The sequence below is a fragment of the Misgurnus anguillicaudatus genome, chromosome 6 (genome assembly GCF_027580225.2).
Source record: "Misgurnus anguillicaudatus chromosome 6, ASM2758022v2, whole genome shotgun sequence".
Taxonomy (NCBI): domain Eukaryota; kingdom Metazoa; phylum Chordata; class Actinopteri; order Cypriniformes; family Cobitidae; genus Misgurnus; species Misgurnus anguillicaudatus.
In genome coordinates, this window is record NC_073342.2 from 152591 (window position 1) to 168319 (window position 15729).

Here is a 15729-nt window from a genome sequence, read left to right on the forward strand (position 1 = left end):
ATTTGGCACTCGCGCCCCGATCTGTGGGATCTCCATGTATGGTCGTTGAGCGCGCGCAAGGTTTAGGTGATTTATCACAAGCGGTATCTAACACCATCGACACGGTTCGAGCACCATCCACAAGACGGGCTTACGCACTTAATGAAACCTTTTTCGTCACCTGGTGCTCTTCGCAACGCGAGGACCCCAGAGAATGCCCTATTAACATTGTGCTTTCATATCTTCAAAATAGGTTAGACGGTAGGCTGTCACCCTCCACCATTAAAGTTGATATCGCCGCTATTTCTGCTCATCACTCACTTATCAACGGCAGATCAGTTGGCCAGCATGACTTAGTTATTACATTTTAAGAGGCGCTCGCAGGCTAAACCCCTCGCGCCCTCCCTCTTTCCTCCTGAGACCTGTCCATGGTGCTGAAGCCTTCAGGTCCCCCATTTGAGCCTTTGCAGTCTGCGAGTCTGAAGTTTTTATCAATGAAAACTCTGACCCTGCTAGCATTGGCCTCCATGAAGAGAGTAGGGGATTTACATGCATTCTCTGTTTACGATTCGTGCCTTTAGTTTGGTCCTGCTGTCTCACTGAGACCCAGACCAGGCTACGTGCCCAAAGTTCCCACCACTCCCTTCAGAGATCAGGTGGTGAGCTTGCAAGCGCTGCCCCCGGAGGAGGCAGACCCAACCATGGCTTTGTTGTGCCCCGTACGCGCACTGCGACTCTACGTGGCTCGCATGCAAAGCCTCAGGACCTCAGACCAGCTCTTCGTTTGTTACGGTGGTCAGCAGAGAGGGAAAGCTGTCACTAAGCAGAGGATGTCTCTTTGGATAGTTGTTACTATCTCCCTGGCTTATAATCTGCAGTGTATTTCTTGCCCCTTTAATTTGAGAGCGCACTCCACACGGAGTGTTGCCTCATTTTGGGCTATCGCTCGTGGTTCCTCGCTAACAGACATCTGCAGAGCTGCTGGTTGGGCGACACCTAATACGTTCATTAGATTTTACAGTGTTCGTATCGAGCCTGTATCCTCTCGTGTTTTTTCCTCACCAGGGAAAGCACAGAGAGCAGACCTGCAAGTAGGCTTGCAGCCTCCGACTGGTGCTCCAAATTGAGTTTCAGTATGGAAGGCCATCAGAGCAAAAATGCATAATGGTTTGAATTGCTCTTCCTCCGCTGCCTTGGCAGCCTTTGTTGCGGAGCATTGGCTGTCAGCCTTTCACTAGCTGTATCCTCGCTGACCTACGTGTTTGGCTCGGGCTCCACATTGTGTCCCACCGGGTTCCTTTGTGAGTATTTTTCCGTGGGGTTAATCCTACTAGCCCACGTTTCCCTCAGCAGAGCACTGCTTTGCTTACACAGCCACGGCTGTCATTTATTCCTCAACTACGGTTGACTTTCGCCCACCATTAGACAGCCACTCTCTCATATATTCGGAGATCAGTGTCCTTTTCAGGATTGCTTTTCGTCCGTGCGATCTTGGATGTGAGAGGTATAAGGGTTCCAGTTACGGTCACGAGCGCTGTCTTCATGCTTGGGCATCAAGCACTCTGAGGCTGCGCTCGTGGAGAGTTTTTGTTCTCTCTGTGAGAGCATAACCCTCTTGGATTGCGGAGACGACTGACGTTTCTACGGGAATGCTGTCCGCGTCTTTGCAGTGCTGACACCGCCATGGTGCGGCTGTCAAGCGCTCGCATGACGCTCTTCGCATCACTAAGCTGAGGAGGACGGAGGATGCGTCCTCCACCTACCGGCCTTTCATCCTCAGCCGGTTGAGGTTCCGGTGGAGACGGCAGAGTCGTGTTCTACGATGTCTGCCGAATCCATTGGACCTCCTTCTGGTCCCGTTCACTTCTGCAGCATCAGAGGGGTGTCCAATTTTCCTCCGAAGTGGAGTCGTTCCGGAGATGGCGGCCATGCCCGCTCGAGCGGCGGTAACGGTAGAGTTGGAGGGGTTAACCCCTCTCCGCCCGAACCGTACCGCCCACGTGATTGGTATTTCGGAGCTGCTCGGGCCTCTCGGTCCTCTGCTCCTGTGCCTTTCTTTCCGACGGCACGAAGAGCTGACGTGGTTTGCGGCCATCCGGCCGTTCAGCTTCAGCTTTCACCCCTCACCTCCCTCACCAATGGAGCCGCTAAGGGCAGGGACCCTCCAGTGGAGCGGGGGGTTGCGATGCAGCTGCGTTCCTGGAGGGACCACCCAACCCTTCCCTCCCGTGTTTGTAGATAGTCGTCCGGTTACGGGCGCTGTCCGTCAGGCATGCGGAGAGGCGGCTTCAGCCCTGCACGCATTAACGTTGCTACGGGTTCACCAAGGATTTACGAGGGAAGCCGCGACCTTCAGTCGTGCGATGTTCACGACAGTGGTTCAAGATCGCCACCTTTGGCTGTGTCTGGCTGACGGACGCAGGCGAGAACAACTTCTTGAATGCTCCTGTCTCACAGACCGGCCTCTTCGGCGAGGCCGTGGAGTCGTACAGCTCCGCTGCGCAGACTGAGGCGATCTCTGTGGTCATGCCCCGGCGAAGGAGAGCTGCCCTTGGTAAAAACCACCACGCCGGTTCCTCAGTCTGCCTCTCGCCGTCGGCGTCCTGCGGCGACCACCTCCGTTCCCCTCTTCGGACCCCATCTCGGCAGCGCGGGGGAACCGGTCGTCAGCAGATCGGGAGTTTAAGTGGCCAGTAAGCGGGCGACCTGGATTGGCAGAGGATCACTCTTCAGGAGACGGTGATTCGCTCCTTCCCCCGATAGAGGGTCGGGTGGAAAATTCTTGGTTTGCATATGTTCCACCGGCTGTTTAGCCGGTGCCCACTAACCACACACAGAGTGCATTCCTCTTCCCTCTTCAGGTCTCCAGAGGATCGAGAGAGCCGTGAGCGGGCACACACCAGCTCACCCTACCTCTCCTCTATCGCCAGCGGGTGTTCTGAGGAGTCCGAGCCCTCCACTCAGGAGACCGGACCACCAGCAAACCCGTCGGAGTCTGCGTCCTCAGCTGAGGAGACCGGACGACCGTTTCCCTCAGCGGGCTCAGGTCAGTGTCACACACACACATACTGTAGATGCTTATGCTGTCACGGCAGACGCACCGGCAGTCCCGCCTGTCCCGCCTCGCTGCCCCACCGCGGGTACACCGGTAGTGTCGTTAATTCTCCTCGTACGGTGCCTGGGTGCTTGGCTTCAGTTCCCAGCCCGTTTCGTTGGGTTTTACGCACGATCCGCCTCGGTTACGAAATACAATTACCGGCACAACCCCGAAATTCTCGGGCTTTCGTTTCACTATAGTGAAAGTATCCGATGCACATGTACTGCGTGCATAAGTCGATGTCCTGCTGGCGAAGGATTATCGAGCCGGTCCCTCTTACCGAGATGATGATATGATGATAGGGTTTTTCCAGCCTTTATCTCATAGTACCCGAAATACGCGGTGGGTTACGATCGATTTGATTTACGCCCGGCTCTACGGAGGTGGTCTTTTTTTGGATGATAACGCCAAGACTCGTATTTCAATATTCAGATCGGTTGCAGCTTTAGACCTGTAAGACGTGTACTTTTGTGTCCATCTCCCCTCGCCTTAGACCGTTTTTTCGCTCTGCGTCGTGGGGTGGGCATATTAATATTAAGTACATCATTCGAGCTGTCTCTCTCTCTCCGTGTCTCCATGAAAGTGGTAGTCACGGCATTAAAATATCAGAGAGAGAGCGTTGTTCGCATTCTGCTTTATTTACGTTGACTTATAATAGCCCGTTCTTGCCAGACGTGCGCGAACACAGAGAGTTAATGCTTCGGCATCTCGCTCGTTTAAGTCATCAGGTCGACTGGGAAAGAGCAACTTTGCCCCGTGCAGAGGATCCTTTTTCTCAGTATGGAATTAGACTCGATCAACTAATTGGCGTGTTTTACAAGAGCGCGCAACTAGTCAGTTCTGACTTGCCTCGGTTTAATTCGAGGGAAGTACGCGGTCCCTCTGATACAATTTCAGAAGCTCCTGGACATATGACAGCATGCTGCAGCCGTGACACTGTTCGAGCTGCGTCATATGAGACCGCTTCAGTTTGGCTTTACGATCGAGTCTCGAGGAGAGCGTGGCGCACCGGCATACATTGTGTAAACACTACACCTGCGTGTCATTTAAATTTCCCCGTAGTAGACCCAGCATTTCTGATAGAACAAGATATGCCTCTGAGGGGTCTCCTGGCATTCTGTAGCATGCGATGCCCTAAGCACGGGATGTTCAGCCACGTATGACGGGCCTGCAGTCTGGGGTGTGCATAGCACCCCAACTGCCGCGAGCGGTGCGCTGTATATCTGGGACTTGTACGCTCCGCTATGGAGATGCGAGTGAAGGATGTATTTGTCGACACCGATAACTTTGCGACTGTTGCGTTATTTACCGTTAAGGCGGTTTTTGAAAACCGCTCGTCATCTCCTCTTTTGGAGTCAGAAGCATCTGAGGTCCCTTCGTGCCATTTACATCCCGGGATCGCTCAATACAGCAGTACGCGCTTCCGAGCTGCGCCCCCGGCGAATGGCGACTCCACCCCCAGACGGTCCAGCTAATTTGGAAGAAGTTCGGTTGTGCGTAGATAGATCTGTTTGCGTCGCCGGACGATACCCACTGTCGCCTATTTTATTCACTAACCGAGGGCAGCCTCGGCGTGGATGCGTTGGCACACAGCTGACCGCGGGGGGTGCGTAAATACGCATTCCTTCCAGTGAGCTTTATTGCGCAGACACTGTGCAAAGTCAGGCAGGACGAGGAGAGCCTTTTATTAATCGTCCATACTGGACGACCAAGAATTGGTTTTCATAGTTAATGCTCCTCGCGACAGCCCTCCCTGGCGGATTCCCCTGAGGAAGGACTTTCTTTCTTAGGAAGGGGCACATTTGGCACTCGCGCCCCGACCTGTGGATATCCATGTACGGTCGTTGAGCGCGCGCAAGGTTTAGGTGATTTATCGCAAGCGGTATCTAACACCATCGACGCGGTTCGAGCACCGTCCACAGGACGGGCTTACGCGCTTAATGAAACCTTTTCGTCACCCGGTGCTATTCGCAACGCGAGGACCCAGAGAATGCCCTTTAACATTATGCTTTATATCTTTAACATGGGTTAGATGGTAGGCTGTCCCTCCGCCATTAAAATTGATATCGCCGCTATTTCTGCTCATCACTCACTTATCTACGGCAGATCAGTTGGCCAGCATGATTTAATTATTACATTTTAAAGAGGCGCTCGCAGGCTAAACCCCTCGCGCCCTCCCTCTTTTTTCCTGAGACCTGTCCATGGTGCTGAAGCCTTCAGGTCTCCGATTTAGCCTTTGCAGTTTGCGAGTCTGAAGTTTTTATCAATGAAAGCTCTGACCCTGCTAGCATTGGCCTCCATGAAGAGAGTAGGAGATTTACATGCATTCTCTGTTGACGATTCGTGCCTTTAGTTTGGTCCTGCTGTCTCACTGAAGACCCAGACCAGGCTACGTGCCCAAAGTTCCCACCACTCCCTTCAGAGATAAGGTGGTGAGCTTGCAAGCGTTGCCTTTGGAGCAGGCAAACCCAACCGAGGCTTTGTTGTGCCCCGTACGCGCACTGCGATTCTACGTGGTCCGCACGCAAAGCTTCAGGACCTCAGACCAGCTCTTTGTTTGTTATGGTGGCCAGCAGAAAGGGAAGCTGTCACTAAGCAGAGGATGTCTCATTGGATAGTTGATACTATCGCCCTGGTTTATAATTTGCAGGGCATTCCTTGCCCCTTAATTTGAGAGCGCACTCCACTCGGAGTGTTGCCTCATCTTGGGCATTAGCTCGTGGTTCCTCGCTAACAGACATCTGTAGAGCTGCTGGTTGGGCGACACCTAATACGTTCATTAGATTCTACAATGTTCGTATCGAGCCTGTATCCTCTCGTGTTCTGTCCTCACCAGGGAGGACACGGAGAGCAGACTCGCAAGTCGGCTTGCAGCCTCCGACTGAGGCTCCAAATTGAGTTTCAGTATGGAAGGCTAACAGAGCAAAAATGCGTAATGGTTTGATTTGCTCCCTCCACTGCCTTGACAGCCTTTGTTGCGGAGCATTGGCTGTCAGCCTTTCACTAGCTGTATTCTTACGAACCTACGTGTTTGGCCAGGGCCCCACATTGTGTCCCAACGGGTTCCTTTGTGAGTATTAGTCCGTGGGGTTAATCCTACCAGCCCACGTTTCCCTTAGCAGAGCACTGCTTTGCTTACACAGCCACGGCTGTCATTTACCTCAACTACGGTTGACTTTCGCCCACCAATAGCCCTTAACGGGGCGGTGGCTTCCGCAGCGTCCCTATACCGCTCAGATAGGGCGCTTCCCAGTCGCTGGCACTACTGTGGGTTAAAGGAACATCTAGTGCCCGGCCTTCTGCCTTAAAACCTAATTCTCCTATCCTTAAGTGGAACCGGAGGGCTTTATGCAGACACTGGAAGAGGTCAGCCCCTAGTGGCGTTTTAGTAGGGTTTCCCAATTCGTCGGTCACGACGTGACGTCGTAGTGACCGACTGAAAGGGAACGTCTCGGTTACGGATGTAACCCTCGTTCCCTGAAGGAGGGAACGGAGACGTCACGTCCCGTCGCCACAGGTGCTGCCACCTGCTGTTTAGGCCGGTCACCTTCCGGCTTTCTCAGCGAACAGAAGCTGATTTCCCTATTTGCACGTGCGCCTTATATACGCACCTGGCGGGGCGGCGCCAGCATTATGCAAATATCTCAATGCCAAGTTCATTGGCGTTTTAGTAGTATTCGAAGCAGATTGGTCTCTCTAAGCGAGCTCCCAATTCGTCGGTCACGACGTGACGTCTCCGTTCCCTCCTTCAGGGAACGAGGGTTACATCCGTAACCGAGACGTTTTCGTGGTGCTTTAACAAACAGTGTCAGCTTTGTTTATGGCAAAGAAAGTTTGGGGTGGTTAGATTAATGAACTATAATGTGAAATTAATATTAATGTTTAATAAATCAAAGTATTGTGTTGTGTCACACATTATTAGTTCTTTGTCACATGTATAGTAGACCATTTTTGTCGGTGGATATAATGATTGCCCTTTTCACGAGCTACCACCACAAGTAAATTTCAGATCTGTGGGAAACACTGCCATTTGACAGTAGCGCAGTAACGCCACTGAATGTAGCGAAGTAAAAGCACAGTTTTTTCACTAGAAATGTACTTGAGTAAGAGTAAAAAGTACCCATCCTTAAATTTACTCTAAAAGTACTAGTTACCCAAAAAATTTACTCAAGTAAATGTAACGAAGTAAATGTAATTCGTTACTACCCACCTCTGCAAGCAAAGCAGAGAGGGCTGAACTATGATAATGTTGGTCTTCTCTACGTCACTAATCCCAGGAAGTAAACTGTTGCTTACAATCTGAGTGTTTTTTGTAGTCCTAGAACGTTAGAGACGATAACTCGCGTCATCGTTTTCTTTGAGGTATGTACTTTTTGAATATCTTTAGCAATGTACTAATACACACTTACACACAGAAGGATGTTTAAAAACGTGTATCTCATAATAGGTGCTCTTTAATTACTCATGAATATTTTTATTTGTACAGACATACAAGTTTCTCAGCTAGTTCCAGTTTATTATCATTTGACACACTGCTGATTTTACTCTTTGTGAGAGAACTAAGCATTTATGCAGACAGGCTTTTCAGACCAGTGTCCACTCTTGTTACAGACTACTTCCATAGGTCCATCCAGAACATAGCCCTTACTGCAGCCATATTTTATCCGTGCCATATAACCATATTGCTTAAGAACAGCAGATGTGATAAATCCATTTTCTATAGTAGGGGGTACTTTACAGGATACTTCTACAAAAAACAGAAAAAAATATATAAATTACAAACTTATCAAAAAGATTCAGTTATACAATTTTTTGTGTGTTTACACACTACACTTCCTTATAGGGATGTCCCAATTCGATCACGTGTTTGGAAATCGGGCCAGATCACGTGGTTTCAGACTCGATCGGAATCGGCACATAGGCTGAAGGTCTCCCTCTGCTCCGCGCCAGTGTACGTGCTGCGCTGGTGCGTGTGAACTGACGAGAAGTGAATAATGACGTGTTTTCATTCATAGGCTTCACGCTCGTGCGTGCTAGGGCACCCACGACAAAAAATGGATTGCGTGACCGGGTTTTCACCTCTCATTTAATTGACGCGTCGATCGTTTTGACACCATGTGCTCAGTTAATCTACATCTGTACACAGCTCCGCGTCTCACTCAGAACCTCAAGGACGCGCATTTGCGCAGGATTATGACATTAACACATTGTAGAGATGAGAGATAGAGAGAGAGGTAAAAATGGTGCCCACGTCGAAAGTATGATAAATTATGTATAGCTAGGGGTGTGACGGTCATTATATAACCGTGAGACCGACGGTTATAGTTAAACACCGCCATTAGAACTCTATAACCGCCAAAACCATGTTATTATTATTTTTTTTATTATTTATCATAAAGATTTTTAAATACTATTTAAAACAATTGTTAACAGTCTGTGTAAAACGCCCCCTCACGTTCTCACGCAGTGAATAATACAGAGCGGAGCAGACACTGACAACGTGCTGACATAAAGGACAGACCAGGTTTACTTTCGGTTACTTTTGATATTAAACATATTAAACAAAGTCTAACCTTTCAAATAATCTCTTCCTTCTAGTTTATATAGCATCAAATAAACATGAATTACCATGAGAAGGAATGTTGTTTTAACCGCGGAAAGGCGTCAGTACACTCCGCTTTTCAAGTTCAAATCCTCTCATGCTAATCTACTAACTCTTCTGAAAGCACATTCACTGCTAGTTGTCTTGGTGTTATTTTTAAATAAACGTAGAGCAAGTAGCTAATTAGTGTCTAGTTTATTCAAACACCGGTTTCACATCGCAAGCGTGAGCACTGAGCAGCGCGTCTGCGGAGAGCGTTTGCTGTGCGTTGCCATTGTGCTTTTACACCCGCTGCGTCCAGTGCATACTGTGCAGTTTAATAACACTATAACAATCTTAAATTCACATTACTTTCTTTTACATGCATTTATGAGCAAAACCTCTGCGCTTTTTAATCCACATTGTTTTCATGCTGTTCTGGTCCGCAGGGCCGGTTCTAGACATTTGGAGGCCCTAGGCAGAAGTTATGTTGGAGGCTCCCTGCACCACTCATTTCTTCCACTTAAAAAAACGGTTCTTAACCTTTTTATTATATATCTTTTATTACTATTTGTACATTTTCACTAATATATATATATATATATATATATACACACACACATACAAGAACTGTATGTTTTTTGTGTACATGTCTCTTTTCCCTGTATTTGTGTTTCTTCACAATCACTACTATTGCTCCTCTCTCTCTTTGCCATGTTGTTTACCTGACTCTCCAGTGTTCTTCAAAAACCTCATCATTGATCCTACAACATATTTTAAAAAGTGTACCAGTAATGTCATGAGAACGTCTACATTGTTTTCTACAGAGTAAAAGTAAACTTTAGTACTGTAAGTTATGAGATGTACTTCAAAATTATAAAAAATTAGGCCTGTAATTGGTTATTATCATTTTAAAACGAGTAAGCATTTAAGTCAGCCAGGATTTTAGTAGTAGTTTTGCTGTAATTTGTTCAGTAATTTATTTATTTTGCAATAACCTGAGGTGGAAAGAGTAATAAAACATTGTCCTCAAGTAAAAGTAAAGTTACTTTAATAATATTTTACTTAAGTAAAAGTAAAGTTACTGGTCTAAAAATCTACTCAAGTAAAAGTAAAAAGTAAGTCATTTTAACTTTACTCAGAGTAAAAGTTCCTTTTTTTTACAGCGGGAAAGGTGAGGATTCTATTATAGTTCAAAAATGACAAGGGAATATAAATCTCAAACTAGTTGTTTTTAATTGTAGGAACATCTTTACAATTAAAGTGCAATAACAAAAAGTTAATAAAATAAAATAAGCTTTTTTAAACTAAGAAACATTTATGGAATTGTTTATTGATTTTACATATGAGTTATGCACTTTTGAAGGTGGTCAGCAGCTAGTAAATACAATCACTATAGTAAGGTTGTAATTGATGTATTGCTGGTAACATACATTATTTTATTAAACTATATTAAATGGTTGAATGAGCATATAATGCGATGAGTGCCATGGCTATATACTTTTGACACGTTTATTGACTTCTAGCTTGATGTCAGACCTTTATTCTCTCTCTCTCTCTCTCTCTCTCTCTCTCTCTCTCTCTCTCTCTCTCTCTCTCTGCAATGTCTAATGACCTGCGCATTCTCTCGGACGTTCTGAAGTTGTGTTTGACTTGACGCGAAGCTGCTAGACCTCGGAAGATAATGCGCATGGTCTTAAAAATGCGTCGTGCAAATGAGCGGTAAAAACCCAGTCGGCAAACACTCGCTTCGCGTCAGTGGAAAGTGCTCACTTAAATATGACAAGGGGTTTCTTTCATAAGATTTGAACTGAGGCAGGTCTGCATTAGCATGCGCCTGTCTCGTCCGTCTCCATGGTTCTTTTTGCGCGTGTCCCCGCCCGTCAATCATCCGTTGCGCGTCTTTTCACATTGTTTTTTTTTTTTTTTTTACTCAGTAACACATATGATTTAAAATGTAGCGAAGTACAATACTTTAAACAAAACATACTTAAGTAAAAGTAAAAGTACAGACTTTAAAAACTACTCAAAAAAGAAAAAGTACACAAAAAAACTACTCAATTACAGTAACGCGAGTAAATGTAATTTGTTACTTTCCACCTCTGGCAATAACACAGAACAAGGAAAACATCTATACAGAACAACATTACATTTACAGAAGTACACTTGCTGGACATCACATCAGTTCATAAACATCAATGCCTTTATAGTTTTTTTCTATGTGGGTATGAACAGGATTTCCCCTAAAAAACAATGATTTAATATTGCCACATTATGCCATTGCAACACATTAAACACACTATATATACACAAATTAACTGCTAGTGGAAGTGAAACAGACAAACTAAGCAAAAAAAAAAACAGTTGGTTGTTATTTGAAACAATTAAACATACTCTATTGTATTTGCTCCTTGTCTTGGAACTAAAATGTATTTACTGTAATATAATGCAAATCAGTTCCTGACGCGATGTTATTATATGCGCAATTTCATCACGTCTGACAGTCTCGAGTGGACGCGTTACGATGGTCGCCTCAGTCAAATTAAATCGGCCAAGTCAGTAAAATAAAGCGAATGATCCGTATTTGGCAGGTTACATTACAAATTACTTCAAAAGAGGATGACAAATCACATACCTTCATCACGCGCTGCACTTTCTTTGCGTGCCTGCTTTGCCTTTCGCTTAGCAGCCCCCGAAGGATGCACTCGTTTAGGCACCATCATAAATCATTGACTTTTTGCAGAAAAAAACTTTTTTGCATATCGATCTTATCTCACGTTCAGAGGGCGGGAGCTGCGGGACCCACATAAGTGGTTTCACTACAGGTGAGTGACAATTCATTTATAGCCAGTAGACAAAGAGACCACTTGTTGCTGTCCATCCTGATTGGTGTATTAGCGTATAGGGATTTTATGACTATGGAGGCCCCACCTCTAAGCTCGAGGCCCTAGGCAATTGCCTACTCTGCCTATAGGTGGCGCCAGCCCTGCTTGTCCGTGTAATGACAGATATAGACACAATTACAGACATAAAAAGTCCATGGCACAAATCTGTTTCTCTAAAGATTATAAGATAGATGATAGATGGAGGATTAATTTATGCTGGGCAGAGAGTGACAGCACAGTCTTCTGGAAACGGCGTTTTTTTAATATATTTCATTGATTTCTGTCAAATTGCTCAAAGTTATTACTGTTTAAAACACACTTTACATCACATTCATGATTTTATGGTTAAATGACACTTTTGCGTCAATCCACGAGCATTTAAACCAGCAAAACGCACCCCCCCCCAGCCACCGGCGGTTATGTTACGAACTGTCACATTTGACTCATGTCATAACCGTCATCACCAATTCTGAAACCGGCACACCCCTATGTATAGCCATGTCACTCATCTCATTACAATATGTTAACTAGATAACTGGATACAACTTATTGTATAGTTTAATAAAAAATTATCTTGATTATACAAATCAATTACGATCTAACTATAGTGTTCCCTTTCAGTCGGTCACTACGACGTCACGTCGTGACCGACGAATTGGGAACTTGCTTAGAGAGACCAATCTGCTTCGTATAATACTAAAATGCCAATGAACGTGGCATTGAGATATTTGCATAATGCTGGCGCCGCCCCACCAGGTGCCTTTATAAGCAGCAGGTGCAAATTAGCTTTTTCACTTCGAATGCCGGAATTATCTGCTACTGAGAAGCTACTTGCTCTTCTGGGAACGGTTGCTGAAGTTGATTGACAAGCAGTACTAACACAGCGGACGCTCGCAGTATTCCACTGCTCTGTATATTTTTTATTTTGAGTTTAGTGTGTGCGTTGCCTCTCCCTGTGCGCATCATCAGCTGAGCACCTAAAGAGGGATTTCCCTAATAGAGTAATACGTGAGAGCTCTGTGTCTTTTTTAAGACAGCCACTCTCTTGTATATTCGGAGATCAGCGTCGTTTTCAGGATTGCTTTTTTGTCAGTGCGATCTTGGATGCGAGAGGTATAAGGGTTCCAGTGACGGTCACGAGCGCTGTCTTCGTGCTTAGGCATCAAGCACTCCGAGGCTGCGTTCGTGGAGGGTTTTTGTTCTCTCTGTGAGAGCATAACCCTCTTGGATTGCGGAGACGACTGACGTTTCTACAGGAATGCTGTCCGCACCTTTGCAGTGCTGACGCCGCCATGGTGCAGCTTCAGCAGCTTGCCCCGTCCGCTTAGCCGTTGCCGTGAAAATCGGGAGTTTAAGTGGCCAGTGACGGCCGACCCGGTTTGGCAGAGGATCACTCTTCAGGAGATGGTGATTCGCTCCTTCCCCCGGTAGAGGGTCGGGTGGAAAATTCTTGGTTTGCATGTGTTCCACCGGCTGTTCAGCCGGTACCCGCTTAACCACACATAAGAGTGCATTCCTCTTCCCTCTCCAGGTCTCCGGAGGATCGAGAGAGCCGTGAGCGGGCACACACCACCTCACCCTACCTCTCCTCTATCGCCAGCGGGTGTCCTGAGGAGTCCGAGCTCTCCACTGAGGAGACCGGACCACCAGCACCCTCATCGGAGTCTGCGCTCTCCGCAGAGGAGAACAGACGACCGTCACCCTCAGCGGGCTCAGGTCAGTGTCACACACACACATACTGTAGATGTTTATGCTGTCACAGCAGACGCACCGGCAGTCCCACCTGTCTCGCTTCGCTGCCCCACCGCAGGTATTTCGGTAGTGTCGTTCTCCTCGTACGGTGCCTGGGTGCTTGGCTTCAGTTCCCAGCCCATTTTGTTGGGTTTTACGCACAATCCGCCTCGGTTACGAAATACAATTACAGGCATTCTCGGGCTTCGTTTCACTATAGTGAAGGCGTCCGATGCACATGTACTGCGTGCAAAAGTCTATATCCTGCTGGCAAAGGATGTAGGACCGTTTTTTCGCTCTGCGTCGTGGGGTGGGCATATTATTAAGTACAACCATTCGAGCTGTCTCTCTCTCCCCGTGTCTCCATGAAAGTGCTAGTCACGACATTAAAATCTCAGAGAGAGAGCGTTGTTCGCATTCTGCTTATATTTACGTCGACTTATAATAGCCCGTTCTTGGCAGACGTGCGCGAACACAGAGTTAATGCTTCGGCATCTCGCTCGTTTAAGTCTTCAGGTCAACTGGGGAAGAGTACTTTGCCCCGTGCAGAGGATCCTTTTTCTCAGTATGGAAATAGACTCGATCGACTAATTGGCGTGTTTTACAAGAGCGCGCAACCAGTCAGTTCTGACTTGCCTCGGTTTAATTCGAGGGAAGTACGCGGTTCCTCTGAAACAATTTCAGAAGCGCCTGGACATATGGCAGCAGCTGCGGCTGTGACACTGCTCGAGCTGCTTCATATGAGACCGCTTCAGCGTTGGCTTTACCATCGAGTCTCGAGGAGAGCGTGGCGCACCGGCATACACCGTGTAAACATTACACCTGCGTGTCATTTCAATTTTACCCCGTAGTAGACCCAGCATTTCTGATAGCAAGATATGCCCCTGAGGGGTCTCCTGGCATTCTGTAGCATGCGATGCCCTCAGCACGGGATGATCAGCCACTTATGTCGGGCTTGCAGTCTCAGGGGTGTGCATAGCACCCCAACTGCCGCGAGCGGTGCGCTGTATATCTAGGACTTGTACGCTCCGCTATGGAGATGCGAGGGAAGGATGTATTAGCCGACACCGACAACATTGCGACTGTTGCGTTATTTACCGTTAAGGCGGTTTTGCGCTCTGGTGACCTGTCGCACATCGCTCGTCATCTCCTCCTTTGGAGTCAGAAGCATCTGAGGTCCCTTCGTGCCATTTACATCCCGGGTTCGCTCAATACAGCGGCAGACGCGCTTTCCCGAGCTGCGTGCCCCGGCGAATGGCGACTCCACCCCCAGACGGTCCAGCTAATTTGGAAGAAGTTCGGTCGTGCGTAGATAGATCTGTTTGCGTCGCCGGACGATACCCACTGTCGCCTATTTTATTCACTAACCGAGGGCAGCCTCGGCGTGGATGCGTTGGCACACAGCTGGCCGCGGGGGATGCGCAAATACGCATTCCTTCCAGTGAGCTTTATTGCGCAGACACTGTGCAAAGTCAGGCAGGACGAGGAGAGCCTTTTATTATTCGTCCGTACTGGACGACCAGGAATTGGTTTTCAGAGTTAATGCTCCTCGCGACAGCCCTCCCTGGCGGATTCCCCTGAGGAAGGACTTTCTTTCTCAAGGAAGGGGCACATTTGGCACTCGCGCCCCGACCTGTGGGATCTCCATGTATGGTCGTTGAGCGTGCAAGGTTTAGGTGATTTAACGCAAGCGGTATCTAACACCATCGACGCGGTTCGTGCACCGTCCACAAGACGGGCTTACGCGCTTAATGAAACCTTTTTCGTCACCTGGTGCTCTTCGCAACGCGAGGACCCCAGAGAATGCCCATTAACATTGTGCTTTTATATCTTCAACATAGGTTAGATCAGGGGTGTCAAACTCAAGGCCCGCGGCCAAATCCGGCCCGCCCCCTCATTTCATCTGGCCCGCGAGAGTTTACAAATTATGTTAATTATGTGGCCCGCGAGAGTTTACAGATTATTTTATTGTTATTATAAGTTTTATGTTTTGCAGGTTATTTCCTACATTGATTTTTTTTAGCAGCCACCGAAACTAATTTTTGTCCGGCCAAAGTCTTTTTGTAATATAATTACAGTGATAATGTTGATGATTGCATGAGAGAGAACGAGCTGTGTCCCGCACGCGCGCACTACTAGAGTGGCCGTGTCTTAATGCGAAGAATGCAGCGTCCGGAGGTCGCATTTCCAGGCTGCATACGTCATCAAGACTGTCTTGTTTCAATATATTAACAATTATAAAGTTAAATATTATTCTTCGTTTATAGTAAATAGTTGTAATATGCGTATGACGTGCGATTGTAATGGTTAGTTAATTTAAATAAACCAGGCTTGATGACGCTGCATATGCGACCTCCTCAGGCTGCAGCCTTTGGATATAGAAACAGAGTATCTGCTCGTTCTTTCTCTCCCTCTCTCGCGCACGCTCACGCGCATCCAGCGAGAAAATGTTTTCC

The 15729-nt window shown here is 47.3% G+C and overlaps 1 protein-coding gene across 4 annotated transcripts in view; it reads right to left on the reverse strand.

Annotated features, from left to right (window-relative positions):
• LOC129435000 (beta-2-glycoprotein 1-like) overlaps nucleotides 1-15729 on the reverse strand; it is a 178739-nt gene that overhangs the window by 42343 nt on the left and 120667 nt on the right. Inside the window, exon 6 of one of the 4 annotated variants that reach the window (XM_073868325.1) lies at nucleotides 7513-7823. The exons of the other annotated variants lie outside the window; for them this stretch is intronic. Within the exon in view, the coding sequence (XP_073724426.1) occupies nucleotides 7636-7823 (188 nt within the window). The 3' untranslated portion in view covers nucleotides 7513-7635. Of the gene's footprint in view, nucleotides 1-7512; nucleotides 7824-15729 lie in introns of those variants that run through there. 4 annotated transcript variants of the gene reach the window in all.